This window comes from Sinocyclocheilus grahami, unplaced genomic scaffold (genome assembly GCF_001515645.1).
Source record: "Sinocyclocheilus grahami isolate Dianchi unplaced genomic scaffold, SAMN03320097.WGS_v1.1 scaffold465.1, whole genome shotgun sequence".
Taxonomy (NCBI): domain Eukaryota; kingdom Metazoa; phylum Chordata; class Actinopteri; order Cypriniformes; family Cyprinidae; genus Sinocyclocheilus; species Sinocyclocheilus grahami.
The window spans coordinates 712797-732375 of NW_015505644.1; the positions used below are offsets into that span (position 1 = coordinate 712797).

Consider the following 19579-nt stretch of genomic DNA (forward strand, 5'->3'; position numbering starts at 1 on the left):
CAGACCAATCGTTTCACTTCATAAGACCTCAATATATAGCCATGAGTATTAATTTTGTGTTGCCTGTATATGCTTTTTGACTCCTAAAGTGACAGTAGCCATTGACTTGCATTTTATGAATCACCAAGGACCACGGTTTCAGCTAAAACTCTTCTTTACTGTTCTACTCAAGAAAAAAAGTCACCTACTTCTTGAATGACCTCAGGCAGAGGAAAAAAAACAAAAAAACCCCCAGCAAATTTTCACTTTTGGGTGAACTATCCCTTTGAAACTACATTTTCATTGTACGAAACACAGAGAAGTGTGAACATTCTTCAAAACATCTACTTTTGTGTTCCACAGAATTTTGAAAGTTAAACCGGTTTGGAACTTGAGGATAAGTAAATAGCGACAAAACTTTACCTCCATTTTAATAATGACGTGTTCTAGATTGATTTCTAACATTACTAATAATGGTGTAACTTGTAAAGCATCTATAAGCATTATGGTCTCAAAAGGATCTTCTGCATTATTATGTTATGTTTGTTGTTAGAAAGACAATTTTGAAGTTAGGTTATTCTGATTTAGGTCAACTTTGTGAACAAACGAGTTTCTATAAAATAGGCAATTAAGCAAACACGAGTGATGTAGTACACAGGCAAATGACCGGTGAGATCAGCTAAAGCCTTACACTAAAGTAAGTCTGGTTCTATTTCAGTTAAGTGAGTCTTGGCGGCTGAACTCTGAGTCAGAATTGGGGTCCGGGAGGGCATGGTTATCCTGGAGATCGGGTTCAAGATCAGGATCATTCTCGTCATTGCTTTCTGCGCTGTAGTCGACTTCCTCCAGGAACGCTGGCTCATCCTCTTCCAACACGTATGTGGTGGGACTGCAGGAAACACACACACATGGCTAAGTATATGAGAAGTGAGATCATATCTTCAGACAGAAACAGATAGAACAATTTATTCCCATAAATCACAATCAGTCTACCTCATTTCTATTAACACTACTTTAATACTCAGTCGTGTGAGATTTTTTCTCTCTTCTGCAAGTGATGTTTGGAAGGCAAAACTTGATGCCTTAATGTTAGGGTGTTACTGTTAATAAGGCGTTCTGGGTAATTGCTAGGTGTTTTTGTTTCAGTCGCAGTGTTCTCACACCTTTTGACTAATGACCTTCCATCTGCACTAACCGAGAAATCACACCAGCATTAGTTTTAAATGAACCTAACCTGCCAAGTGTAAACATGCCCTAAGCTTTGCTCGGATGCAAAGATGTTGAAGGAACACTCCACTATTTTTGAAAATAGGCTCATTTTCCAACTCCCCTAGAGTTAAACAGTTGAGTTTTACCGTTTTCGAATCCATTCAGCCGATCTCCGGGTCTGGCGGTAGCACTTTTAGCTGTAGCTTAGCATAGATCATTGAATCTGATTAGACCGTTAGCATCTCCCTCAAAAATTACCAAAGAGTTTCTATATTTTTTCCTATTTAAAACTTGACTCTACTGTAGTTACATTGTGTACTAAGATGAAAAGTTGCGATTTTCGAGGCTGATATGGCTAGGAACTATACTCGCATTCCGGCGTAATTATCAAGGAACTTTGCTCCCGTACCATGGGTGCAGCAGGCGCAATGACATTACGCAGCACCTGAAAATAGGCTAACTTTCGTCAACATAACCAACGTGACCACCTGCTTGCACAGGGAGCATGCTGGGGACTATTTTCTGGCGCTGCGTAATATCATTGCGCCTGCTGAGCGAGATGCTAACGGTCTAATCAGATTCAATGATCTATGCTAAGCTACAGCTAAAAGTGCTACCGCTAGACCCGGAGATCTGCTGAATGGATGCGAAAACGGTAAAACTCAACTGTTTAACTCTAGGGGAGTTGGAAAAAGAGGCTATTTTCAAAAATAGTGGAGTGTTCCTTTAAAAGTTAAATTGGCAGTGCGAATCAGTGCATATTCGCATAGGGTCTAAGCAGCAGCATTAGCATAGCATTTTAAACCTTTTTTGTGTGGCATTTTGGCTTTATTGTTATAGGACATATTGCAATATAGACAGACAGGAAGCGAAATGGTGGAGAGAGGAAGATGGGATTGGGAAGGGTCCTCGAGTCGGGACTCGAACTCGGGTCGTCTGAAGTGCAACCGCTTTCCATGTCGGAGGGCTCTCCATAAGTATATCGGCTCTGACACACATTAAGGTATTTATAGAAGTCAATGAGCTCAATCATGCATGAGAAACAATACATGAATGTACTTATGGATCATATTAAGCAATGCTAAGCATAAGAAAATGCAATTTATGTTTAAGCTAGCTTCCCAAAGATGCTAATGGAATTATAATGTTTGCATGTGAGATTGAGTAACTAAACAATGCTATGAATGAGAGTTCATGTTTCGAAACATCTTAAGAGAGAAAATGAATTTATTCATGCAATTAGAATCATTATGTATTTACATTTAATTAGGCTAAGCAATTCTAAGCATGTGCAGTTTTCATGAAGATTGGCTCTACCAACATCAGCAGCTCCTGTGCGGGGCAGCAGTTATATAGCAGCTACTGCACCATCGGGTTAATCCAGCAGTTGTATGTCGATAAGCATCTTCTGTGTCAAGTGTGCATTGATGATCATTATATTCAAGTGAATTACTTATTTGCAATCAGAATGGATTCTACAATTAGAGCACAATCAGCGGCTTCATAACAACCAGGAAATCCTTGCTGTCTTGAAGCTTTTAAACATACAGTTTGGAAGTACTTTAAAAGCAGTGCATTCATTACTTATACTTCTATTTTACCTAAAATTCATATACTTTTAACTTCTGGATATATAATTCATGAAAGTCCCTTTTAAGGTAAGTCAGTTCACTCAATGGCCTTATTCACAACACCTACAGGCCACTCCTGTCCATTTAAGCCAACAGGAGACTGGTTTTCCTTGGCTGTAAACAAAACGTGGTTCTCGCGAGACTAGCATATTCTCACCGGAGTTTATGCTACACCTTCTTCCTACATCATCCGCAGGAACACCACTCTCTCATGAACATGAGTATGACAGTTAGCGGAAGCTAGAGATTACGGTTTATATAGTTTTAAATATGGATATTTTTCTTACACAAATGCATGTATTACTTCAGAAGGCCTTTATTAACCACTTGAGTGGAGCACTTTTTATGATGGATGGATGCACTTTTTTGGGCTTCAAAATCTCAACCCCCATTCACTGCCATTATTAAGCTTGGAAGAGCCAGGACATTTTTTATAACTCTGATTGTATTTGTCTGAAAGAACAAAGTCATATACACCTACAATTCCTTGAGGGTGAGTAATTCATGGGGTAAATTTAATTTTTTATGGCATGTTGCATGTTGGGCAACAATTTTTTTAACCCTAACTAATGCAGTGTGAAGCTTTTTATTTCTTAAACAACCATGTCAGAAGATGTACCCATGTACATATTCCAGGATGTCAATGTCAAGATTCATTGGGCCCAAATTTAGAGAGATTGGCCAACACAGAGTCCCAAACTTAACCCCACTGAAAGTCTTTGTGATGTGTGAGTTGACTTTATACTGCCTGCCCAAAAAAGTTGCAGACTAATATTTAATTGGACTGTCTTTGGACCCTATTTTAACGCTCTAAGCGCATGGTCTAAAGCGCACGGCGCAGGTGCACGTAGTTTAACGATGGGAAAAACAGTCGGCGTGCCTGGCGCATGGTCTAAAAGGGTTGTCCCTATTTTAATGAGTAATGGGTGTGTTTTGGGCATAATGTGCAATAAACCAATCAGAGTCTCATCTCCCATTCCCTTTAAGAGCCAGTTGCGCTTGTGCCATAGCGGATTTGCTATTTAAACGGCGGAATTTGCAAGCGCAAAGACAGAACGCATCTCCAGAGAGGAAACGGAGATGCTCGTGCACGAGCAAATAGGTAGCCTAATTATGATACATGAAATGACTATCCATTATGACACGTAGGCATTTTTATATTTATGTAGCCTACACAATAATAATCTTTTACATTGCAATCCTTAAATTTTTTATATTTGGCATGTTTGTGTGCTGCTGTGCGTCCCTGTGTGTGTGTAAGAAGCAGAGCGTACGCGCACTGTGGACCCGCCTATACTAACGCGCTCTTTAAATAACAAAAAAACTACTTGCCATTGACTTTAGACCAGGTTTTAGTTGGTCAATGGCGCAGTCTATTTCAGTTGCCTCAAAATAGCAACGCGCCAGCAATGCGTCTGAACACACCTCGTTTTCAGACCAGCACGCCCATGGGCGCACAAATGGGCGCAAATGCATTTACTATTTAAACAACGTGGCATAGGACGGGAAAATGACAACTGCGTCGGGCTTAAACTAGCAAAAAACATTTGCGTTGTGCCTGGCGCCACATTGCGCTGGGTGTATGATAGGGCCCTTCAGCTTTAATAACATTATGCATTCATTGTGGCATTGTTTAGACAACATTATGCAACATTACAACATTTATTTCCATTAAGAGTTGCATACATTTTTGGCTGTGATCTTGTATTGACAAAGGGAGAGTTAAAGTCGACTCCAGACTTTCAGTAGGGTTAAGCTCAGGACTCTGTGTTGGTTAAATCATATGTGAAAATGATTCCTCATGCTCACTGAACCATTATTCCACAGTTTGGGTCCAATGAATCCTGACATTGCCATCCTGAAATATTGACATGAGCACGCCTTCCAAACTAGGACCAGATTTACTAAACACTGCAAATTAGTGTTAGAGCGCAATTCCATAAAAGCCCTGATGGGAAGAACACTGACGCAGCCAGATCATTTCCATAATGACCAGCGCAATCTACCAAGAGCAGTGCAAATTTCCACTGGCTTCAAGACATGCTTTTTTGGGGTTGTATAATACCAGTAATTTGACGAGCGCAAACGTTAATAAATCGCATTGGGCGATCCATATTAATACCCTCCTCCCGTAAATTTAGCATCTGAAAGGGAAACTCCTACAAATGCATATTCAATAAGTTCAGGCGCAAAAATAACTGTGTCCACGTCTCTTCAGCGCTAATTCGTCACTGCGCGTCTTTAGTAAATCCTAACAGTACTATTTTAACGCCAAAAGACGTTTTGCACTGAAGCAAGCTGCTAGTAAATCTGGCCCCTGGTTGTTTGAGAAACAAAAAGCGGTAACACTTTATTTCGATAGTCCACTTTAGACATTCTATTAACAGTAAGTAACTTTGCAACTACATGTCAACTAGCAGTTAGTAGAGTATTAGTAGACAGTCTGCTTAATATCTTCTAACACTTTTCTTTGTCAACTTATTCTACTAACCCTTAACCTACCCTAACAGTCTACTCTGAGAGTGAGTAGACATGTAGTTGCAAATTAATGAGAATTAGTTGACATGTAGTTACAAAGTTACTTATAGTTAATACAGTGTCTAAAGTGGACTATCGAAATAAAGTGTAACCCAAAAAGCTACACACTGCATCAGTTAGGGTTAAAAGAGCTGTTGCCAAACATACAACATATTAATCACTGCAATAACGCTGCAATTCTAGAGTCTTCAGTATTTGCTTATTTGAATGCAAATGGCAGGCAGTGTATACAGGCTGTGTATACTATATAAAACTGCAAGTTTACCAGATATTCCCATGATTGTTTGGTATATGGCGGACCAAGTAAACAGAACTCTATAATATTCTTCCCTTTAGAAATAACTCAGAACCCCCATTCATTGTAAGTCTCTCCTCAACAAGCTGCACAATTTGAGTCATCATTCATGCCCTTAGCATAAACGCTGCGGGACGAGTTCCGAGCCACAGTTTAATACTGTAGGTTAAAGGGTTGTTCAAATCGCTAACCCTAATTTTGAGCTATAATAAATGACCGCTCAATACAACAAAACCAATAAATGACTCCTGCAGGTTAGTGGTCGAAAACCTCATGTGGCGGCAGAGGAGGCATTTCTTTGCATGCCTCTCTCTCGGTGTCTCTCTCCTAACGCAATAACTTTACTAAGAGTGATGATGGTTTTATGGCTCTCTTGTTAAGCAGTTAAATGGTTTAATGTGTGGTCTGGTGGTTTGGCTGGTTTTAGTGGGTTTTTAATGGTTTTAATGGTGTGAGGGGGAAGCAACTAGATCGGAGCGAGACGGGCAGAGGGGAGGGGGGGGCAGACTCAAAGTGGATTAGCGGGCGTTTTGATCAGGTGATTAGATGACTATAATGAGTAGAGTGCTTCTCTCTTCACTCAAGTGCACTGAGCCCCATGTGACTGACATCTCCTCAAGTGGTGCCGGCCATTAGAAGAGGCCTGCAAGATCGTGTGTGTGTGTGTGTGCGTGTTGTTATCCATTACAGAAATACACAAGCTGGGAGGGGCCGAAGTACGTTCCCAAGAAGCTTCTAGACTATAGAAGCTTCTGACATCATGGACATCATGGCTATTATTGTTCTAAACATTGCGGGCTCCGAGCTGCTTAATGTTGTATTGAGATTCGATATGGCAGCTGTTGTGCCGGTTCATGCGGCAGCCGGATAACAGGACGTCCTGAGCTGGATACGGTCACTGTACTGGTGCGTGAGCGTTTACCTGGTGATGTTGGGGATGCTGCGGGTGTCTATCAGGTCGTTCTCCGTGTCCAGCAGATGGGAGTTGTGGTTGTGGAGCTCTAAGGGGGACGTGAAGCGTCTTAGCCTGAGCAGAGCCAAACAAAACTGAGCACCCATTTCTTCCAGTTCACTTGTACCGATCTGGAGCCCCTGCAAACACACACACACACACACACACACACACACACACAGATCACCTGTTACATGGACTATTTGTAAAGGATTGACATCTGGGTTAAATTTATTAACAGAGGACGTGCGATTTTATGTCCTCATTCACTCAGCATAGGGGTCTCTGAGTGTATATTGTCTGGATGTGGGACATGATGAATTAAAATAGTTAATTAAAACATATTAAATAATATCATTAGAGGAATGAATTCAATGTATATTCCAGGTCCACTATAAAATAATATATACAATTTGTAACTATTTACATTTTAAACATTTATTTCAAATAAAAAGACAAATATGGTAACACTTTATTTTAAATGACCAATTCTCACTATTAACTAGTTGCTTATTAGCATGCATATTATTTATTTGTTTGTGCCATTTGTTTGTTGATTTCCTCAAAAATAATTTCAACTCGCCAAAACTTTTACAAGGGATAGTTCACCCAAAAATGAAAGTTTGATGTTTACCTGCTTACCCCCAGGGCATCCAAGATGTAGGTGACTTTGTTTCTTCAGTAGCACACAAACAAAGGTTTTTTAACACAAACCGTTGCAGTCTGTCAGTCTTATAATGGAGGTGAATGGGAATCACAACTTTGAGAGTAAAAAAAAAAACATACACAAACAAAACCAAATTAAACCCTGCGGCTCGTGACGATACATTGATGTGTAAAGACACAAAACGATCGGTCTGTGCAAGAAACGTGATTCCCATTCACCTCCATTATAAGACTGACAGACTGCAACGGTTTATGTTAAAAAAATCTTTGTTTGTGTTCTACTGAAGAAACAAAAGTCACCTACATCTTGGATGCCCTGGGGGTAAGCAGGTATTTTCAAATTTTCATTTTTGGGTGAACTATCCCTTTAAATGCAGAAATGTGGCGCTTATGACATTATAAAAATCACTTTTTTAATTTAATTCTTAATTAATTTTAAAAGATTAATTCTTCTGTTAAAACTTGTGATTATTTGAGCTGTAAAGTTGCTTTTGTCAAATTTATTGTCATTTGGGTAAAAATCTGTAATTCATAATTCATAATGAAGGACAGCACAACGTGAAACAGACAGCTGTTCATTGAATAATAATAATAATAATATATATAATTATATATATATTATATTATATTATATTTTTGGTCATTGGGTATACCATACACAAAACTAAAACTTACATTTACATTTAGTCGTTTAGCAGACGCTTTTATCCAAAGCGACTTACAAATGAGGAGCAGCTATCGTCGGATCATCAGGATGGAATGAGAGGTAGAGTTGAGTGTCATCAGCATAGCAGTGATATGAAAAGCCATGTTTCTGAATGACAGAACCTAGTGATGCCATGTAGACAGAGAAGAGAAGTGGTCCAAGAACTGAGCCCTGAGGCACCCCAGTAGCTAGATGTTGCGACTTGGACACCTCACCTCTCCAAGATACCTTGAAGGACCTATCTGAGAGGTAAGACTCAAACCACTGGCGTGCGGTTCCTGAGATGCCATTTTCCAATAGGGTTGACAGGAGAATCTGGTGGCTCACCGTATCAAAAGCAGTGGCTAGATCCAGCAATATACGTATAGAATATTTTGAAAGCCACTCTTGCCAGTCTTAGGGCTTCAACAACAGAAAGCAAGGCAGTCTCGGTCGAATGTCCACTTCTGAAGCCAGATTGGTTGCTGTCCAGGAGGTTGCTCTGTGTGAGAAAGGCTGAGACTTGGTTGAATCTTTGAAAGAATTTAGTTTGTGGTACTTAGTAGCAAGTAAACTAGATACCCACAAGCTGCTTTGTTTTGTGTCTGTGAAGTAAACAGCACTTACTGTATTGCTTTTGGATTCTGATCGCAAAAGTAAACAGTTTCTAAAATGTTCTGGTGTTTTCTGTTAAAGCTGCTCACAGAGAATGCTGAGCCGGTATTTAATTGTTTTTTTTAAATGTTTTCCCCCATACCTGTTTTTATTATTATTTATTAACTATCATTATAAAACAGATAGCTCCGGTCCTTGATTCTGATTGGTTGAGCCGCGTTCGAAGCTGGTACCACTACTGTTTCTGAGGAACTACATTGTTTGGCGGAAGAATAATGTTTTTATTAATATCATTACACTTTATTTGCTGTTTTATTTTGTGAAACCTTACTACGTATATGGAATAACTGTTTTATAGAAGCAATAAGCCCAGTGAAGCCATGGTTTACAGTGATTTTATAACAGCTAAGGGGGGTTTCTAACAACGCCCCTTAGCTGTTATAAACTCACTGTAAACCACGGCTTCTTGGGGCTTATTGCTGAATTTAAACCTGCTGCTAAATGACATGTAAAAACAAATGGCAGGCAGCTAGACATATCAGTCTGGTGGTCTCTTAAAGTGGGCAATTTTTTGGATCAGTCTTTGTCAAAAATTAAACTTAATTAAACTGAAATTAATTAAAATGTTTAAAAGGGAAATAAAGTAAAATTAACATGGCTCTCTTATAGCAACTTATACAAAAATTAAGGGACAGACAATTAGAATACAGAAAAGGTTACATGCTGTTTCAGATTCAAACATGTAGTGGTCACATGAGCCAATATTTGATGGCTTCAACACAGGTCTGAACACACTGTTTTAAAACTATAGAATACAGAGCTGCTTATTAGTTTTAATGGGACAATACATTAGCATAGCACTAATCTAGTTATTGTAAATTTTAAGTTTGTCACTGTTATATTCACATACTGGGCAGAAAGAAGCTTCAGCCATGTTCCTTGAACTCAGAGACGCCATTATGCGTCCTGCAGACAGGAGACTGTGAGTCACGGATCTTTCACACATGGCCTATAGCGCCATCTACTGTTCTCCTTCAGTATGAAAACCATCAATATTTAAACATCATTTAGGTAGAGAAACAAGCAGTGGTTATATCACTTTTGATAATATTAATGACATCTGTTCAGCTCTTGTGTGTCAGTGGATTCTGCTGGTGTCCAAGAAACAATGAATAAGTCCAATTTTCTTTTTTTTGTTACAGATACTGTATGTGTCAGTGGAAATATCAAAAATGCAGCTATACGGTTATATCACTTTTGATAATATTAATGACATCTGTTCAGCTCTTGTGTGTCAGTGGATTCTGCTGGTGTCCAAGAAACAATGAATAAGTCCAATTTTCTTTTTTCTTTTTTTTGTTACAGATACTGTATGTGTCAGTGGAAATATCAAAAATGCAGCTATACCGAATGACACTGTCATTAGAATGTAACATTACAAAATGCTTCCTATGTGGAAATGCTTCAGGTTTAGGGTAAATATATAACAGATATAATTTGCCTACTTTTCAAGCTACAGGAATAGCTGATTAAATGCAAAGTAATTTATGCGTTATCAATACATTATACATATTTTTAGACATGCATATTTTGAAAAACTACCTTTATGATCGCAAAATGACATCTATGCATTTTGAGGCAGCTTTAGTGAAACCTGAAAGCAATGGTTTACTGGCTACATCAGTAAACAAACTCTAGAGTGATGCTAGAACATGCTTTTTGCTTATGTTATTTCAGAATTTCGACAACTTAACTGTGATTCTAAAATGTAGAAAATAGTCAGTAGGGGTGGTCAAACGTTTTCCATCATTTCTCTGATATTAGGCACACTAAGCTGATTTTGAACAGGCAATGTGTAGAATTATTTCCACTTTATGAAGTCCAGTGATGAAGGTGTAGTTGTTTTTACTTGGGAGGATTGCAGAAAGTCTTACAGCATTGTTCCAGAACAAACAACTGGTGAAAAGTTCTCACATCATTCTTATTCTCCACCTTTTGATAGGCCGAGTAACCCCACAGCTATACACACTTGTACAGGCTTTTCGCATTACGCATAACCCTGGGTTAAAAAAGATGTTAACTCAGGCTTAACGCCACTTTTACAACTGGGTTAAACAATGTGAAAAGGGCTCAGCACTGTTTTGAACTGTGGGTTATGAAGCCCAGCGAGTCGTGAATTGCTAACACAGGGTATAGTGTGGCATCTCTGTCTGGATGAACACTCATCTCAGATGGCTGAATTATCACAAACCAAGCTGTTGTTCATTCCAGCCAAGAAACACCCTGCCAAGACCTTGCCGTATCATTAGATAACTTAACTATCTCACCTTCACAGAGAGCCAAGAGTCCTGATGTCACACTGGACAACGTTTATTTGCACCCTGCATATGGTTAAAACTCATTCGGTGTTAACAATTGGCAAGCTGAAGTGTTTTTTTCTTTGCCTGTTTCCACAGCATTTGCACAGGGTTACAATGAGTTCTATTTTGAAAGTGTCTTGTCTCTTTTCTAAGTGTTCCCACACCCTGTGAGAAACTAATTTCAATGACACTTACTAGATAACAGCAAGAACAATAATAGCAAGAAACATACTTCACACAAGTACACAAATCAAAGCCGAATTTGGAATTTGGTTATTAAAGGCGATCTTGTGTCATAAGAAGCTAATAATCGAACATAAGTACTGGCCAAGTTGTCTTAGCTGATTTCTGGCCTAAGAATAACCTTTTTTTTTCTGCCCAGGTTGGCCCATTTGTACTTGCCCTGCCTCTATTTTCATGGTAAATTTTTAGAATAATATAATTAGTGCCGTCAAACGATTAATTGTGATTAATAGCATCCAAAATGTATTATGTATATATAAATACACACACATGCATGTATATATTTCAGAAAAATATGTTATGTTTATATATATATATATATATATATACACACATATATAAATGATATGAATATAAATATATACATGTAAATACTTGTGAATATTATCAAAATATATACTGTATGTTTGTGTGTATATATATATATATACATAATAAATATACAGTATACACACAAAAACTTATTTTGGATGCGATTAATCATTTGACAGCACTAAATATAATATAATATAAAAAGATTTATGTAGTTACTCATTAACACAATTTTGGTAATTTTGTATATTAATTTTTTATTATTTTTATATAAATAGTTTACTATACTATTATACATTAAATAGTGCTTTTTTTTTTTTTTTTTTTTACAAATTACATTATTTATTGTTGCCTAAAACATTTTTGATAAGAAAATCCTTTTTCCAACTCATTCTAACTGATGCCTCCAAACCTGCTACCAAAATTCATTCTCAAAATTTCAGTTTTCTGTTGGCCAACTAGATAACATTACCACAGAAATCACAGAATCACAGAAAACCACATTTTTAAGTTTGCAAGGTATCAAGATACATGTATATTATCAATAAATCAATAAACTTAAATGTAAGTCATATAAAAGACTTGCAGTGCCCTGATTGGGAAAGTGATATTCAATAAAGCAACCTGAAACTCACTGACACTAACCCTGGGCCATCATTGAACCCTAGACTGTACTCATTAAAACACTTTCTCATGGCACGCATGTCGTCAGATCCCTGATCGTTAATGTCGACTGTTTCCTGCCCCTGCTCTGAACATCAAATAATTGGATAATAAGAACCAAATGGTGATTTATATCCTCTGCTTGCTTTTGTTCTTTATCTGCAGTGGTCTTGGTAACCCGATATTCTTGGTAATTTTCAGCAGACACCAAGATTTTGAAAAACTTCTAAATATTCTAAAATATTACTGATAAAAAAAGGCTTAAATTTAATTACACAAAAACAAACATCCGTCTCTCTTTTTCTGTAAATAGCCCCCCTCACCTTGTATTTGCCCTGGTCGCAGCCACACAGCGTGCTCTCCATGGTGTAGCTGCGCTGCACTCCGATCTCTCGCCACACCACCACTCGCGCCGTGGTCTCTTTAGAGCGTTCGACTACAAAACTGCAGCTGGACAGACTGAATGCTGGAGCCATCTGAGACAGCAGCTTTGGCAGAGTCTAAAAAAACATGACGCACAATGAGCTTCTTCAACTTCAAGTGCATTTTAGAAAGCTAATTACTTGATCAAGATCAACACTCGACAGAGAGTATCTCTTTTTTTTACATGATTATTCTCTACTATCACTTTGCCCCTTAAACTTAAACACACTGTTTATCCTCACCAAAAATGAAAATTCTGTCATTTACTCATCCTCATGCCATTCCAAAATCTTATGACTGACTATAGCCTGCGAAAATGTATGTGATATTTCAATAATGCTTAAGTTGTTTTTGTCTATATAATGTAACCCAAATATTTTAAGCTCCAAAGTTGGCAAGCTACCTTTACTTCTATAGCGCTTTATACAATACAGATTGTGTCAAAGCAGCTTCGCAGTAATAAACAGGAAAATAGCTAAATTATGGAGACAGTTCAGTGCTGATTCAATTCAGATAGGGCTACTTGAAAAATCATTTTAATCGTGATCACAATTTCTGCTTTTGTCGATTTATTAAACATCATAGTCTTTGATATTTGCTTTACATTTGTGACATTTGGTTAGTTATTCTGAGAAAGTTTCATTTCAGTTTGGTGTTATCTTGCATTGATAACAAGCCTTCACAAGCTTTCAGGTTGCGATTGCCGGAATTTAAATCAGAACTCTTCTCTTAAATTGATACATTTTCTGCCCAGTGGTTTGCATACTATTCCCAACCTGGCTTTCTCTACATTACAGAAAAAGCACTGAGGAGCTGAAAACACCGGGATATTCTGCTCAAATAAATTTTTTGCTGGCTAGTTATCATAATTGATCTGGATCTTTGTATACTGTAAATGTAAGATGATGTCTACATAATACATGCCAAAAAATGTCAATAAAAGATTTAATAAAAGTGTGCAGATGTGTTACCCTGTATCCAAGGTCCTCGTGTAGTTCACAGGTGCTGGTGTTGACATTGGTCTGCCACACCGTCTCCTTAATACTACAGCCGTACATGAAAACGTTCTTCTTCCGTGAATGGCCGTGATAGTCGCAGAACACCTAAACACACACAGTTAAGAGACAAACACACTGCTTGTGTCATTAACTCCATTTAAACTGAGTTCTCTCATGTACAGCGTGATGCTCTCTCACCAGCGGAGTTCTTCCTGTAGCTCTGAGGTACTGCAGGAGACTCTTGGCGTGGTAGATGGTGGGGTGCAGCTCGGCATTGGGATTCTGCCACTGTCTGTTCAGATCCTCCCCACTCAGAGAACAACGATGACTGCAGAGTAAAAGCGAAGAAGATTGGAAATATGTTATTACAGATTAAGTGTGTGAAGAATGAAAAATATCAATATTTTTAGTATGCAAAACCTAATCACTGCATGATACAGTATGCCGATTAATACAATTAATTGCACATCAATTTGGGCTGAGAAATTACAAAAAAGTAGCTTTAAAAAGAAATATTTTGATTCAACATAAAATTTAAGCAACTGCATGCAATGTGACCTGACGCACAGGTATGGGCCAGGGTGGAGTGCTTTAAATGCGTTAATAATTTTGACACAATTTTTTCTATTATTAACTGCATCACATTAACATGTTAAATTGACACCTCTAGAAATGATATAGAACTAAAATATAAAACATGTTATTTTTAAAAATGGAAAACTTTGGATGGTGCTGCATTCTAATGATGAATGAAAGGGGTAAATACTTTTTAAAAAAAAAAGTATTGTCAACATCATCTCTGTCAGTATCTCTATAGAATCTAGTGTTCTATGTTGACATACTTTCCATTAATGACACCATCAGGGTTGAGCATGGGGATGATTTTGAAGATGTAGCACTCTCGTAGACGTTGGGCTTGGGGACTGCAACTCATGAGATACTCTAGAGTGCCCTTCATCACCCAGCTAGAGTTAGTCTCTCCAGGATGTACTCGCGCAGACAGAAACATCACTGGACGGCTTCCTACAAACACACATTACAGCATACCTATTCACAGACAGCTTGCATTCATTATTCAAGAATGCATTGAAGAGTGCTTGAATGAGCGCATGCGCAGGTGCATTCAAGAATGCATCGAAGAGTGATTGAATGAGCGTATGCGCAGCTGCATTTAAGAATGCATGGAAGATTGCTTGAATGAGCGCATGCACAGGTGCATTCAAGAATGCATCAAAGAGTGACTGAATGAGCGTATGTGCAGGTGCATTCAAAAATGCATGGGAGAGTGACTGAATGAGCATATGCACAGGTGCATTCAAAAATGCATGGGAGAGTGCTTGAATGAGCGTATGCGCAGGTGCATTCAAGAATGCATGGAAAAGAGCTTGAATGAGCGTATGCGCAGGTGCATTCAAGAATGCAAGGAGACGAGAATGGATAGGTGCATGCGACGGAGTGCATATGAGCGATGCGAGCATGCATGGGTATGCATGTGAGAGTGTTCATGCGAGTAAGTGCATGTGAGTGTGCATGAGGACATATGTGAGTGCTCCTGCGACTGAATGCATGTGGAAGTGTATGATGACACGTGGGAGTTCATGCGAGTGTGCATAAGGATGCATGTGAGAGTGTTAATGACAGCGAGTGCATGTAAGCATGCATAAGGACATGTTATTGTTCATTAAAGAGAGTGCAGGAGGACACATTAAACAATGTTTGTGAGAGTGAGTGCATGTGAGTGTTTATGAAAGTGGATGCATGCAAGAGTGTTCATGGGAGTGAGTGTATACAAGTACGCATGTGGACACATGAAAAAGTGTTAATGAGAGTGAGCATATGAAGATGCATGTACTGTAAGGGTGTTAACGAAAGTGGGTGCATGTGAGCCTGCGTGTGAGTGTGTTTATAAGGTGTGTGAGCGTTCAAGTGAGTGTTCATGAAAGCAAATGCATATGAGAGTGTTACAAGAGAATGCATGTGTTCATGAGAGTGAGTGCATGTTAAGAATGCTATACTGCTATGGCTGTATGCTTATCAGTGATATTCTTGTGTGTGTTACATACTGAACTGGCTGATGTGATCATTGCTGGATGATCCTGGCATGGCTGTGATGGTGAGAAGGGGACAGCTGTTTCCTCCCAGAGTTTCACACAGATCATCCTGTCTGTAGTAGATCTGAGCTGTGCGCAAAGCACTCAGCTTCTGCAGATGCATCTAAACAAAAGAGGAACATAATCAAAATACAGTATGTAACATAATATATTAAAAATATGTCCGCTGATGGTATCCATTTTCTGCTGGATTTCTGAGGTACGCATAAATGTATGCTTACTGGGCTAATATTGCCATACAAAACCACTAGTCTACAGCTCTAACAGTATTGCTGAATATTAAGGTAAAAATGGCTACAAAAAGCATTATGATTTATAATAAGCATTCTTTATGCACCTAAACTGGTATACTAATTGGCTTCTAGGTATTACTGTCCATCAGACGCATTAATTTAGGGAGGGCACATTTGTAAAGTACCTTCAGCATTGAGTAGGTGTATGGGTAATGGTATGCAAAGTAGCAAACATCATCTTTATGCTGAAAGGTCACAGTGAAGGTCAAGGTGAAGTAGGATTTGCCCTTTTGACCGCCAGCTGCAATGGAGCTTCGTGAGAAATTATTTCTGTGGTAGACAGGAAAAGAGGTCAACTTGAATTATTTTAAACCATAACTGTATTTCGAATGCATTATAACCGTTAATGATAACGTGTAATGATGAACATGGAAAGGATGGTCTTTACTTGTAGTAACAGATGTCTGATCCTGTTCTAACCCAATGGGGGCTGCCGTTGATGGCGTCCTGTACGGAGTACATGAGCACTTGCATGCCTGTCACACCATATATAGAAATCAGAAATCTGACAAACACACTCTGATTCTAAAGCTGGATATAGATGGGTTGGTGGGATGCAAATAGCTGAATATTCTTCAACCCCTATACATACTCTATGTTAATAAAAGAACAAATTGGTTTCCTCTAGCTCTATTCATACTTAATAATCCAGGTTAATGGCACAGACATTTGAAAGTAACTATCGCCATTCACTTCTGTGTTTGTGTACTTGAGTAGAGTATCTTTCTGAACTAATGCTTGAAGTGACTCACCATAATTGAATTGGCTGTTGGACTTCTCACAGTTGATTATGTTGAATCGATAACGAACTCCAGGACGAATATTGCCCACCTCGAAATAGAACCACTGGTGGTAGTGATTACTATTGATATCCGAGTTCAAGATCAAGTCATACTCAAACCTGCCGATAGAAACAAGCAATACACAGAAATGAAAAAAATTAGAAACGGCTTCTTTATTTTATGAAAAGCACATTTATGAAAGAAAAATGGCTTATAATTTAATGCTGCACATACTTTCTGACTTGTATTGCTTTCCGTAGGTTTCCAGACTCAAACTTAGAGTTGAACTTGAGAGACTCCCCGTTGTCAATTACTGGACAACTGAAAGAACATTTTTACATTGAAGATTCAAGCGTTTTGAATAACTCAAGACAAGAGCCTGGGTATGTATGAAACAATATATATATATATTTTTTTTTTTCCCCCCTTTTTAAATTAATCACTCTATTCCTACCAAAAAGAAGAAAAACAGAAAAGTGGCATTACTGTCAACAGGCCGATATATACCAGACGATATAGTTAATAAGTATTGTTTCACATTGTGCAAAATGCAGCTCCATGATAGCAAAAGGGTGTTCATTCCAAACAAAAAAGTAAATAAATAGTAAAATATTTAAAAAAAAATAATAATTTAAATTTTAAAATAAAAAAAAATTATAAAAACTACAACAGCAACAATTATTATTATTATTTAGTTTCGCATGACTATAAAAATCTAAAATTCTTACATTAAAAAATTATCTTAACTATATTCAGGGTTCGTACACATTTTTACCAATACATTTCCATGACTTTTGAGACAATATTCATGACCTAAATGTTCCATTATTTTACAATAAGAATAAAAACCTGTTCAAATTATCATAGCATATGTTAACTAAAATGAATGACTATTAATGCTAGCTTGCATTCATTATTCAAGAATGCATTGAAGAGTGCTTGAATGAGCGCATGCGCAGGTGCATTCAAGAATGCATCGAAGAGTGATTGAATGAGCGTATGCGCAGCTGGATTTAAGAATGCATGGAAGATTGCTTGAATGAGCGCATGCACAGGTGCATTCAAGAATGCATCAAAGAGTGACTGAATGAGCGTATGTGCAGGTGCATTCAAAAATGCATTGGAGAGTGCTTGAATGAGCGTATGCGCAGGTGCATTCAAGAATGCATGGAAAAGAGCTTGAATGAGCGTATGCGCAGGTGCATTCAAGAATGCATGGAAAAGAGCTTGAATGAGCGTATGCGCAGGTGCATTCAAGAATGCATGGAAAAGAGCTTGAATGAGCGTATGCGCAGGTGCATTCAAGAATGCATGGAAAAGAGCTTGAATAAGCGTATGCGCAGGTGCATTCAAGAATGCAATGAGACGAGAAGTGAGAGGTTCATGAGACTGAGTGCATATGAGCGATGTGAGCATGCATGGGTATGCATGTGAGAGTGTTCATGCGAGTAAGTGCATGTGAGTGTGCATGAGGACATATGTGAGTGCTCCTGCGACTGAATGCATGTGGAAGTGTATGATGACACGTGGGAGTTCATGCGAGTGTGCATAAGGATGCATGTGAGAGTGTTAATGACAGCGAGTGCATGTAAGCATGCATAAGGACATGTTATTGTTCATTAAAGAGAGTGCAGGAGGACACATTAAACAATGTTTGTGAGAGTGAGTGCATGTGAGTGTTTATGAAAGTGGATGCATGCAAGAGTGTTCATGGGAGTGAGTGTATACAAGTACGCATGTGGACACATGAAAAAGTGTTAATGAGAGTGAGCATATGAAGATGCATGTACTGTAAGGGTGTTAACGAAAGTGGGTGCATGTGAGCCTGCGTGTGAGTGTGTTTATAAGGTGTGTGAGCGTTCAAGTGAGTGTTCATGAAAGCAAATGCATATGAGAGTGTTACAAGAGAATGCATGTGTTCATGAGAGTGAGTGCATGTTAAGAATGCTATACTGCTATGGCTGTATGCTTATCAGTGATATTCTTGTGTGTGTTACATACTGAACTGGCTGATGTGATCATTGCTGGATGATCCTGGCATGGCTGTGATGGTGAGAAGGGGACAGCTGTTTCCTCCCAGAGTTTCACACAGATCATCCTGTCTGTAGTAGATCTGAGCTGTGCGCAAAGCACTCAGCTTCTGCAGATGCATCTAAACAAAAGAGAGAGTTGAACTTGAGTGACTCCCCGTTGTCAATTACTGGACAACTGAAAGAACATTTTTACATTGAAGATTCAAGCGTTTTGAATAACTCAAGACAAGAGCCTGGGTATGTATGAAACAATATATATATATATATTTTTTCCCCCCCTTTTTAAATTAATCACTCTATTCCTACCAAAAAGAAGAAAAACAGAAAAGTGGCATTACTGTCAACAGGCCGATATATACCAGACGATATAGTTAATAAGTATTGTTTCACATTGTGCAAAATGCAGCTCCATGATAGCAAAAGGGTGTTCATTCCAAACAAAAAAGTAAATAAATAGTAAAATATTTAAAAAAAATAATAATTTAAATTTTAAAATAAAAAAAAAATTATAAAAACTACAACAGCAACAATTATTATTATTATTTAGTTTCGCATGACTATAAAAATCTAAAATTCTTACATTAAAAAATTATCTTAACTATATTCAGGGTTCGTACACATTTTTACCAATACATTTCCATGACTTTTGAGACAATATTCATGACCTAAATGTTCCATTATTTTACAATAAGAATAAAAACCTGTTCAAATTATCATAGCATATGTTAACTAAAATGAATGACTATTAATGCTATTCGTTTGCTTTCTTGTTTTAGTAATAAGTACAAGCT

The 19579-nt window shown here is 38.1% G+C and overlaps 1 protein-coding gene across 2 annotated transcripts in view; it reads right to left on the bottom strand.

Moving 5' to 3' along the window:
• Nucleotides 1-228: 228 nt before the first annotated feature.
• The window catches only part of agtpbp1 (ATP/GTP binding carboxypeptidase 1), a 50473-nt gene continuing 31122 nt past the window's right edge, over nt 229-19579 (bottom strand). For both annotated transcript variants that reach the window (XM_016235279.1, XM_016235280.1), the window contains 11 exons: nt 16990-17076; nt 16726-16874; nt 16362-16449; nt 16099-16243; nt 15633-15783; nt 14412-14592; nt 13768-13897; nt 13543-13674; nt 12472-12648; nt 6575-6744; nt 229-868 (listed from right to left, as the gene is read on the bottom strand). In XM_016235279.1, the coding sequence (XP_016090765.1) occupies nt 694-868; nt 6575-6744; nt 12472-12648; nt 13543-13674; nt 13768-13897; nt 14412-14592; nt 15633-15783; nt 16099-16243; nt 16362-16449; nt 16726-16874; nt 16990-17076 (1585 nt within the window). In that variant the 3' untranslated portion in view covers nt 229-693. The remainder of the gene's footprint in view (nt 869-6574; nt 6745-12471; nt 12649-13542; nt 13675-13767; nt 13898-14411; nt 14593-15632; nt 15784-16098; nt 16244-16361; nt 16450-16725; nt 16875-16989; nt 17077-19579) is intronic.